At 44.6% G+C, this 11,896-nt stretch overlaps 1 protein-coding gene across 9 annotated transcripts in view; it reads left to right on the top strand.

Moving 5' to 3' along the window:
* The first annotated feature begins 317 nt into the window (after positions 1–317).
* tns1b (tensin 1b) overlaps positions 318–11,896 on the top strand; it is an 80,789-nt gene continuing 69,210 nt past the window's right edge. For 3 of the 9 annotated variants that reach the window (XM_017302033.1, XM_017302039.1, XM_017302027.1), the window contains exon 1: positions 318–626. In XM_017302033.1, the coding sequence (XP_017157522.1) occupies positions 606–626 (21 nt within the window). In that variant the 5' untranslated portion in view covers positions 318–605. The remainder of the gene's footprint in view (positions 627–11,896) is intronic. The other 6 variants (XM_017302038.1, XM_017302044.1, XM_017302037.1 and 3 more) reach the window with 2 other exon arrangements.

The raw sequence follows: 11,896 nt of genomic DNA, 5'->3' as shown, positions 1-11,896 counted from the left end.
GAAGCTGATAACAAGCAGAGAATGAGGAATGAGCATCAGATTCCTCTGCTTCTCTTCTCCTTACGAGGGAAATGAAATTGATTTCTCTCTTTTCGTGTCTGGGTTTGGATCTAGATTTGTAGGTCTAGGTTTGGGTACTTTTTGTTTGGGTCTGTTCTAGGTTTGGGGGTGTTGGGTCTGTTTTGGGGTCCGGGTCTGATTCCAATGTTTTGGTCTGGGTTTTGAGGTTCTGGGTCTGGTCTGGTTCTGTTCTGGGTCCGGCTGTGGAAGGAGGTGGATCGGTCGGAACCAGAGGGCGGAGGAAGCCTCCCAGTGCTGCACTGCGCCGCCTCTTTCTCCTCTGGCTGCTCTCTGCTCCTCTCGCACATTACGACTCCTCAGGAATTTTTATGCTCATTTTCTTGGAGGAGGGCTGAGAGGGACACACACACACACACACACACACTCACACACACTCTTCCCTCCCTGAAACACACACACACACTCCGGGCTCCGGCTCCGCGCTGCGCCACGGTATCGCAGCGGATCTGGGCTCAGCCGTCCGGCGCAGGCGGGAGGTGGCGATGCAGCAGTGAGACACGGAGAGACGCAGCGATCCGGACGGGATGGCCACGGCAGTGTTCCAGGTGAGGAGGGCCGTTTGCCCCGGTCCGGTCCGGTCCTCATCAACTTCTGCGTTTGCTCGGCCAGAGCGGCTCTGTGTTGGTGTGAAGGACCGGACCGGTTCGGATGTGAGAGCGAGCCTTCWGGAGTTTCACGCCGTGTTGCTGTAATCTGTGTGTTTGCCGTGTGAAGCCGGGCTGGTTTCTCTCCGTGTGTGGTCTCCACTGGAAGGACTTTTCCCGGTTCGGCGGGACGAACCGCCCCGCGGTGAGAAACCCGGCGGCGCGGGGGAAATCTCTGCCCAGGCTTCCAGCCCAGCTGCCTCCTCTTTATTCCTGCTGAAGGGAAAAGTTGGTCAGATTCCTGCAGAGATTTGCACGKCCAGCTGTTCAGAGACAGCTGTGAGAGCGGAGCAGCTTCTGGGTTTTTRAGATCAGATTAATTCATCTTCATGAAAACGGCTGTTTCGTGTTAGACCAACTTCTAAACGCTTCATTCATATAATCCTGCATCATTTCCGACTCTCCTCGCTGTAGTTCATACATGTGACATTWTTATTATTATCTATCATGTGATTTGGAGAAAGGAAACCAACAGCACAGACCTTAAGGTCAAACTGGGGTTTAGTGCAGCTGTGAGAACTGGAACAATACGCAATATGAACATCGCTGTTAGCGCCGATATTAACGATATATTTCCAACCGCATCGCTGGTGACAAAAACCTCTGAAGACACTTAGCAACTTCCTTCCTCACCAAATGGAAACAAAAATGGAAAAGGCGTCAGGTTTTATCGGCTGTAGGATTTCTGTTTTGTTTCTGAGTTGGCACGTTTGTTTTGGTTGTTTTTACCCAGAATGCTTTGCATTAAAGTGGACTAAGCAGACCGGTGGGAATGCAAAGACATCTAATGTAAACTTTGAGCAAGAATTTTGGATAACCTGATCAAATAAATCATTTCATAATTTTAAGCCTARGATAATCAAACTGTTTGCTGATGATGGTGTTTTTTTATTTATCTGTATGAAAACCAAATCCAGTCTCTGTCAGATAAAACRGCTCCGGTCCAACTAGACGTACATCTTGACTTGGTAGACAGAACCAGCATCCAGCTTCACCGTGAATCCGAGCAGAACTGATTTTGTTTCTGCTGCAGTATTTCTAGCTAAAGTTAATCTCGTTAAGTAAGAGACTTGTTTTCTGCTGACGGAATCAAATGATTAAAAATGTCTYGTTTGAGCGACAGAACCATCGACGGAGCCTCCATTTTGAAAGAGTTTATCATGCTAACGATTAGCCGTTAACAATGCTAAAGCTAGCATCTGCAGCCTGACTAAGCTACGCTGCGTTCCAGCTAACGTAGCCGTCGGGATTCCAAAATGGCGGCGCCCAAAACGCCGTGGTTCCTGATGTCTACCGACGTTTTCAGCGTCACTTTCCATAAGCAAACGCTGTGAGCTGCAGCCGTTTATGTAACATTGATCTTAGACACACCCTCACTGTGTCTTATAAAATAAACATGTTTTCACCACAGCTTACTAGTGTTGATACAAGGAGCGGCCATATTGAAACCATCAGCATTATGAACTTTACTCTATTTTATGAAATAAACAGCAGAAAGTAAATTGGCAACTGGGATCAAACTAAAGTTCTTATTTTGGTTGGAGGCTGTAAGTTAATGTTCAAGTAAAACCAGACTCCTCCCCACCCCCTGCATGTGTTTGGGGGGGTAACCTCCTGAAAAAAGTGGCTGGGTGTGTGTGGGAACGGGCCTTCGGCGTGTGGACTCTTCATCAGGCGGAGGAAGACGAGGAGCGGGGCTGTTTAGGAAGGTGTGAGTGGATTGACCGCCTGTCTGGGATTTGGGATAAAGCAGCGGTTCATGGACCGTTTCAAAACCAAAAAAAACACACCAGCGTGGAGTTTCATGCTCCTCTGCTGATGTAATGCTTCTGCTGTAGATGTGTGTGTGTGTGTGTGTTTCAGTCCTTGCAGACACAGATTAACTGCTTGCATCACTGTCTGTTAAGCTAAGCTTTTTGTTTTTCAGCCACCATCGTCTCATTGGCTGAGCAGCTTCTGTTAATGAGTAATTAGGTTTAAATGCACGTCTTTAATTAGCTAATTATCATTTTTGTGCGTTGGTACTGTACTGTGCGCGCTGCGGTCCGATCCACCCGCCGTCCTCTGGGCTCCATGTTGGCAACCTGCAGGACTTTACTCACATAAATAAGCTGCAGCCGTGCCAGAGCTCCAGCTTTTAGTGTAATTAATAGCATCCAGTCAACAGAGCGAAGCTTTGTGTTTATGGCGACGCGCTGCAGCAGCGACYCAGCAGGAAGCTGCTGTCCCAGCACTGAATGGACCAGACAGACCCAAAGGGTTTCACCATTTATTGGTGCTGTTGAGATGACAACAAAAATAACTGTTTATAGTTAATTTTTTGGGTAACTTTATGGCTCCACCGACACAAATACAGCTTTCCAAAGCGCTTCTTCAGGACACCAGTCACATAAAGTGTGATCTGTGTCACTAAGCTGCATATTTTCAAACTTAATATTTACTGATACGCTTATTGAACAAAGAAATGCTAACAGTTCAACAGCACAGGCAGTTTGGGACGTTTCAAACATTAAAATATTTAGCCATTTGTCCCACAAAAGCTGGACTCGCTCGTTTGTTTTGGCTCCATTTACCCAGAATGCCCAGCTCTGTAGTCCACTTCCTGCTTTTGGAGCGGTCACTGGTCCGCTTGGCGTTCACATTCAAACCGAACCAGAGTTCACTTCACCCAGACCGAGGTTTGGAGGACCAGAGGTCAGAGGTCAATTAGCATTCACACAAACCAACCGGACCGGACCGGACTTTCTAGGCGAACGGACTGGAGTCGGATGGAACCGAACAGATCTGGTGTGAATGAACCGTTAGTGTTTTTATTTGTGGAAATTCAATGCTAATATTGCAGGAAACAGAAAAATTGTTGAAACTTGCATTTGCTGGATTAATCAGTGAATCGTTGAGAGTAATTGTTTAATTTTATATGCGTAGTAGGTGAGGAGATAAAAGTTTCATGTATTCCCTTGTTGAATATCAWACAGTTAAATGTCATTATTATCAGTTTATAAATTAACAATCGATGATGATGGGATTTTTTGTGACTCCATCAGTCATAATGACAAACAGCAGAGCCTCTAGCGCCCCCTGTGGTGAGGCGATTATCCGTCTCCTTCCTTCAGGTTGTTGAATATCCTGGCAGACTGATACTTGGACTGGTCCGTTTCTCCTCCATGTGAACGCTATGTGAAGCATGCGGCTCTGGCTGGAGAACAGAACCTGTTTTCTTTCTTCTCTTATCGGGACTGGAGCGTCGGGGGAAAGCAGTCTGGTTTCCGTGCTTTTAGCCGCCATGTTGTTTGGGTTTTTATGGCTGATTGATTGGGTTCGCCGGCAGGAAGACGGGAAGCCGAGCTGAAGGTTCTGCATTGTTACACAGCCTGGATGCCGATGTTTTCTCTTCATCAGATGTTTGAAATCAGACCATAATGCTCCTCCAGCCTGTCCGGACCTGCAAACAGCAGCTGTGGTCCTGCTCTCCACAATGGATTAATATTTTTGGCAGTGATGTTTGTTCTGGAAGCGCAGCGCAGCACTGATTAATTGGAGCGAAAGATTGAATCAGAACATCTGGTACCAGAGGTCAGGAGGAAACTCCTCATGCATCAGGAAAACAAGGAGTCTGTCTGTTTAATTAACCTGAGGTTCAGTGAAGATGCATCCAAAAGAACGAGACCAAGGAGCGAAAAACGGATCTAAGCTCTGCAGAGTCGGAGCTGTAGCCTCACAACTATCTGGGTTTAMATTTTTTCTTATGATCGTTTATCTTCTATGGTAATTCACTGGTGTAAACATGATGTAAAACACATGAATGATTCAAACTCTAAAAGACAAAAACACAAAAACAAATTAAACAAAAAATGCACCAAAAACAGGAAGTATAAAACGGAAGTCCTCCAGGCCACCAGGGGGAGTCGACCACCAAATCAAACGAGATCAGACTCCCAGTAAAGACAGGATGTCCAGGAGAAAGCTGGACTAGGGCTGATCAATATGGTTGCAAAGCTGTTCATTGATTATTATTGATTAGTTTTATTGATTAGTTTTAAATATCTGAAATGTTGACAAACTGATGATGCGTTTCCTGTTTTCTTCGTTTCCTCTCAGGCCGTGTTTTTATATGAATCTGTTATGAGGCGCAGTGGTAAACCTGAAAATGTTTACCACAGGCTGTTGCTAGGCACCCAAAGCGCGAGTGAAGCCTTTCCTCTGCCTACATCCCCCAGAATGCTTTGCGGTTCTGGATTGGAGTTCACTGAAATTATTCAACATTGTGTCAGACATATTATCTATTGATGCTGATCGCATTTTGCGTGATAGATAATCAGCCCAGATATTGAAATTTGTGCTGATTTATCGGCGTATTCCTGAATATTACGGACTCCAGACTCCCCCTGGTGGCTGGGAGGGGTTTTACACTCACTGATGTTTTTGCTATTTGCAGCATTTTATCTTCAATCTTCTGAAGTTGAAGCTTTTTCATTTGCATTAGTTGTTTTGTTTGCATCATTCATGTGTTTGCTGCACGTTTTCACCTGGTGAACGTTGTAATTTTAACCAGCTAGTAAAAACCAGTAACCATGTTGGGTAACTGGTGCCTGAGCTGTGACCTGTGGGAGGTTCCCACCGACCAGAGGACACAGGAACCAGTTGTTGGTCCAGTTGAAGGACAGTTCCAAGCTCAGACTGAAGATAAATTGCATCATTGCAGTGACTTCAGTAATAATCACAAACCTTCAGGTAAAACTGCAGGACGCCATGTTTGACCTCCTGACCCCTGGTTCACTGCGCCTCTCGGTTAAACCAGCTGTTCTTAACGAATGAATCAGCTTCGTTAAGAACAGCTGACTCTCGGCTGTAAAATGGCTGCTGAAGCAGGACAGGACCTTCACTACAGGTGTGGACCCAAAGAGCAGCAGAACCGGCTGTCTGTCGGTTCAGGACTGCTGAGTCCAGCTCTGGTTTCCAGAACCAAGACGCCACAAAGACGCAGTTTAGACCCATTTAATGAATTAAATGAATAAAAATATCAAACAGCTTGGATTTAAGGATGGCTGATATGAACGAAAAGTTGATCGCCATTTTTTTAATCCATGCTCCAAACTGTAAACCTGCAGGTTTTGTTAGGAACGTTTGGACCAATCAGAATTTTAAGTAGAAAAAATATATTTAAAAAAACTGGGATTATAATAAAAAAGCATCTCTTCTAATAAATTTACACAGAACATTCCTGGAAGTGTCTTGRTGGTTTATTTATTTCCGTCTTTCTGCTTTAATGGCTTTTACCGAATCAATGCAGATCTCTGGAAACAAACTGGAGCTGACTGGTGCTGTAAACACGTCCCAGTAAGGCGGCGGCCATCATGGCCCAAACGAAGATAAAAGAGAAACAAATGCAAACACGCACAAGAGCTCCTCGTGTAGGGACGTAAATCACTCCCTCAGACACGGGGAACAGTGTTTGGACTCCGTCGCTTTCATGCCCTCTGCTCCATTATGCTCAATAAATCTGAGGCTTTCCAAAAGTTTCCCTTCAGGGACGCAGAGAAGCCGTAAGTTTCCCATCAGCTCTGGAGGAAAAACGCCGTTTAAAGAGGCAGGAACTGACGGATGGCGAAACGCAATCTGGACAACTGAGATTACATGTGGAAGCCTTAAGACTCCTAAAGCAGTGATTRCCAGAGATGGCCTGGTCAGCCAGACACTTACTTTCAGCGCTGCGTCAGGTTCTGATGATATAAGAACCGGCGCTGGCACAGTCAGCCGTGACGGGCCCAGAGGAGCCTCTGGTACCAGTTACACTTCACAAATTGAATTTACACACCGAATACTTGAGCTGGGCCTTGCCAGATGCAAAGATCTGGATGAACATGAAAGCTCTCAGGGCAGCGATGTGTTTGTGCTGCCAGAGTTCAGATCCAGGAAGGTTTTTTTTTTAGCCTCCTGGCATCGCTCTCCTGTCCTCAGTGAAACCAGCTAACCTGCACGCTAACCGACTCTCTGCTCACAGCAAAGCTCTCCAGCATTAACTAACTAATGAGTCAGTTTATCATCGATGCGCTACGGGTTTCTGGAACAAAGCACATCATTAGCGGGGGGTTTTAAACGTATTTAGACCTGCAGAATGACATAAATCCCATTAGTCGGCTGTATCTGGAGTGTGTTAGCGGCTAACAGGAAGCTTGCTTCATGTGAGCGCTGAACACGGCTGACACGGACGTTTGTCTACAGGAAATGGGGCCTTGTTTAACACTGTTAACATAAGTATGTATGGTATGCAACAACACAATTATCCCTTATTATATTACACTCATTTGAATACAGCCGATAAGCATCAGTGTGCGTTCCTCCTCCCAACCACCACAGCGCCGGGGTGTGGTTTCATCTGGACACATTCTCTGTAACGTACTTTCTTTGGCTTCATGGCTGTAATGTATGCTAATAAACCCCAACGTATTTAATGGGAGAAATAAAYGAGGAGCCTAAAATGGCATCCGTTTGCTGGTACTTGGAGCRTAAAGCTAACATGCTAACGCTTTCTGMTTGACTGGAGTCTAAACAGTTTTATAGCTAATGTAAGTTTYACTTATGTTAAATGTAAAATTGGAAGTAGTATTGTCTAGCTGTAAGTATTTTATTTATTTACTCCTGGTTGTATAGAAACGCAACGTCATCAGCATTTGGAGCATGAAGCTAACATGCTAATTCTGTCTAAATGACTGTAGCCTAAGTACAGTCTATAACTGTAGCTACAGGAAGTTTTACTACTGAAAACGAAACATTTTAGGACGTCTTTCCTGTTATTCTGCAAAACCTCAGAGAAATTTTCAAGCAGAAACCAGAAAGAAATGGTCATTTTTTTAAGCCGATATCTTCCAAGACGTTGAAAACGCTCCATGAGCAGCGAGCCAGTGAAACCTTGGTCTGATCATCACAGAATCTCATAACTTCTTTTCCTCATTAAATCTATTTTCCGATAACTTGAAGATCAGACGTTGACCTGTGAAGCTGCTGAGGGGTCGTCCTCAGAGCCATGAATCATGAGTCGGTCATGGGTGACTCACATGCTTCAATTTCAATCTGATTGACTATCAGATTAGATTAKCTGAAGGTTTTAGTCTGGAGTCTTTTTCACACTTTGGTTTCCTCCGGTTTGGTGGCGGTTCAGSCTCTCCGGGTTTGATCCTGGTTAACATATCAAAATGCTTCATTACATAAAAAAACAGGAACAACATTTACATTTTAAGAGAGTTAAACCTCCGAAAYAATTTAGTAAATATTGAATAAATGTATTATTGATTTAAAATGTTACCTTTTTTTTTTTTTTTGGCAAAAATATATAGTAAATTGTTCTTCTGCTTAGTTTGTATTTTCTTTCATTAATTTAGGTAAAAACATCTTTATAATACACTAATAATAAACATTAAGTTTTAAGTCAGTGAACCAATCGGGTTGAATTAACCAAATATTTTCTGGCATTTTTCTAAACATTGATGGAAAACKTTGAAGTGATTTTGACAGTTTACTCCCCCTGGTGGCCTGGAGGACTTTCATTCTGTGGAATGAGTTTGCAGCATTTTCTGTRGTTGCAGAATTTTTTCCATTGCATTTGTTTTGTTTATTGCAGGTTTTTCTGTAATTTTCTGGTCTTTGCTGCGTCGTTTTGTGTAGATTTGGTTTTTTTCCTGTGTTTTGGATCAGTTGGGTCTTGGACTCATGCTGTTTGCCATCTTGGATTCTGTTATAGAAAACCCAGAGAAGCTGAAATGTTTGATGACAGGAACAAAGAACKGTTAGTGGTGAGTGATTGGGTGAATGTTGACATAAATACAAACTATTTACAGTTCCAGTAACCTTCATGTTTTCCTTAAGCGTCGCTTCAGTCCCAGCTGCTGCTTGGTTTTCCTGGTTCTGCTCCAGCGTTTCTTCTTTGTTTCATGTGGATTTCTTAGATTTCTCTGCTTCAGGGAGACGTTTAGTTTGTCAAAACAACTCCTAGTTCTGTTGTCTCTGCTTTTTGTCCCGTCACCTCAGCCTGGAYCCTGTTGTCTTGCAGGCGTGTAAGCAGATACTGTAAATATTTTGTCGGTATCTCGGCCTGTGATGGTTTTCTTTCTGCAGGTGGATGGGCTGTCAGCGGCGCGCCGTGCAAACATGGAAACACAGAGCAGACCTGCTGAGTCCGCTGCGATAAGAGCCGACTTATTCAGGAATAACTTTAAGATGGACGTAAATACTGCGTCCATTCCACATGCGTGCCTTCATCTGCTGATCGGAGCTCATGATGGAAGGAGACGATGTTTCCGCGTCTCAAACCGAAGCGCAGCGGCTCCTCCAGCAGAAACACAGAATGTGATTAGGGTCATTTCCTGTTTAGAGAGAGCATTCCTGTAATCCAGACGGAGGAGCAGCCATGAAGACACACAGAGTGACTCACGTGTTTCTGTGTGGTGGTTTTCCACCTGCTGCCCGTTTCCACCTGGTTTCCTTTAAGCGCCGCTGATCCATAACGCTGATCAACTCTTAGAGGTTTCCTTCGGATCACCGTTTAACGTTGGGCAGATGAGCTGCTGGACGGTTATTTCAGGGGGTTTTATTAGTGATGGTTTCAATGTTTGAAGTTTGGTGACAAACATCAGATGAAAYGTTTTTCCTCATGTCSTMCAAGCTGCATCTACGTTTAGCTAAAGGTGAACTTATGTCTTCAATAAAYCAGTAAAACTTTTAATTGGCTGAAAAGTTCACTGTAATTTACTTGATGATGAAAACCTGAAATTCAGTGTCTCGGAAAACATGGGTATTCAGAAAGTTGAGTGGRAGGAAAAAGTGGATCACCAAGAAGGATAACATGGTTGACATTAGCRCTTTAGCGTAAGCTTCTGCTATACACCGTATTGGGCTAGTGCTTTAGCTTTAGCTAATGTTTATAGTGGAACTAGTGTTTATGATTTGTGCTTTAGGCTTAGCGCCTGCCTGGTGAACACCTCTCTGCCTGCTGGACGGTTTTCAGACTTCATCCCGTCTCAGCAGGAATGCGCCGCAGCAGCACTAAGCAGACGCGTCGCTTTCTGCAGTTCATGCAACGACATGATTAGTGTCGGATAGAGGAGATGAGAGCAGGCCTGGGGAAAGCTGCAGGTCCGTCCTGCTGGAGCCATAAAAACGGTTTTAAAGGAGCATCAAACCGTCGACTCCTCTCAGCTGATAAAACCTCCAACTGCTGGAAATGAAGTTTGCAGGATTTTTTTCTTCCAGTGTTTGACGGGAAGGAAACATCCTGTTTGCCTGGATCCTCATCAGGATGGATSCCATCTTTTTCTATCATTTCGGTCCTGGTTGAAAGCCATTATCGTTGAGTACTTCCTGTTTATGGCGGCGCTGAGCTCATGGGACGACCTGGACCGCAGCCGGGTGCTAATCGGATCAACTGGRCCATCATGAGGCCTTCTGGCTCGGTGTCATGTAGGTCTGTTAGAAAAAACACGAAGGAGACGGAAAACCGGAAGAAAGAAAATAAACAGGAAGAGAAAAACTGACAGAAAATGAAAACATGGAAGCTGCTTTTTGACCACCGGAGGGCGCCAGACATTTAAAGACACATCAACGCATTTTGGCGCCAAAGTAAAAGACAAACATTTTATCTGTATTCATTTGTTATCAGTGATGTTGGCTGGTACTGACCAGAAGTTTACATACACCCAACATAAAGACACAGCCACCTTTGGTCCCTCAATCTGAAGTGAAATCAGAACAAATTTCCCTCGTTTTTAATTTGTTAGAATCACCAGAATTAATTCTATTTCCAGTTTTTAAGATTTGTTTTGTAACTATTTAACTATCAGGAATGATTGTTTAAACTGGATGATTGGGTCAAACCTTTTCCAGAAGATTCTCCCAGCAGTTTGCTGKAGTTCTGGTCCATTCCTCCTGACAGAACCGCTGGAACTGGGTCACAGGACGGGACCGAGGCTTTGTGACGGCCACCAAAMCATCGACTGTCACCAGTCTGGGTCGCAGTTTGGGCTTTTGTCCATTTTTACTTCCTGGCTGATGTCTTTGGATGTTGTTTCAATATTTTCACAGAACATTATTTCGTCATGATGCTGTCAAGTTTATGTTTAGTGCACCAGTAAAACGTCCCCACAGCATGATGCTGCCGCCACCGTACTTCACAGTGAGGACAGTTTCTTCCTCTGAATGTAACGATGGTCGTTACGTCAACCGTCAGACGTCTCAAAGGTCTTGGTCCAGTTGTCCAGTCTGCATGTTCCTATCGTAGTGACGGCTTCTTCCTCACTGAGCGCCGTCTCAGCTCATGTTTCTGCAGGACTCGCTCCGATTCAGTCCGGTTTGCTTATACAGAACCAATCAACAGCAAACGTCCTCTAGAGACACTTAAAGTCACTTCATTTCATTTATTTATTTCGAATAGACATTAAAAACAGTCAAAAAAGAACAAGAAAACAAAATAGAATGAGACAAACTTAAGAAATAAAATCTAAAACAAATTATTTTGCCCATGTGACATGCACTTTTATATTTTCTGTTCGAAAAGGAGCAGGTAGAAGATACATCTTATAATGTCCTTCAATTCAAACGTTCCAACGCTCCAACTCATCCTAGTCATAAAGCATTTTGCTCGATTAATTATTGACCAACATCTTCACAGGGTCTTGGGTTTTTGTTTGGGAAACGATTTGGACATTTTGGACCAGAACCGTCCTGATCGGTACGATGGTCAAACGTTCCCATCATGTCTGTACCTGACCAGAGGACAAGACTCCTTCACGCATCGGGACGAACTGGACTGGACTGGACTGGACTGAACCGGACTGGGACTGGACCAGACGGGGACTGGACTGGACTGGGACTGGGACCGGACCGGACCGGACAGGACTGGACTGGACTGGTCTGGACTGGATGGGACTGGGACCTGACTAAACCTGACTGGACTGGACCGGACTGGGACCGGACCGGACCGGACAGGACAGGACAGGACAGGACAGGACTGGACTGGACCGGACCGAACTGGACTAGAACTGGACCGAATTGGACCAGACCGGACCGGACTGGAGCAGCTGGTTTGTCTGATTTCCGTAACTTTCCCATTGGGTCGAACCAGAACGTGAAGCAGTAAAACACTTTCTGTTCAACCCAAACATCAGTTAAAGTTCTGGTTG

The sequence above is a fragment of the Poecilia reticulata genome, linkage group LG2, assembly GCF_000633615.1.
Source record: "Poecilia reticulata strain Guanapo linkage group LG2, Guppy_female_1.0+MT, whole genome shotgun sequence".
In the NCBI taxonomy this organism is placed as follows: Eukaryota; Metazoa; Chordata; class Actinopteri; order Cyprinodontiformes; family Poeciliidae; genus Poecilia; species Poecilia reticulata.
This window is presented reverse-complemented; position numbering and strand designations above follow the sequence as displayed.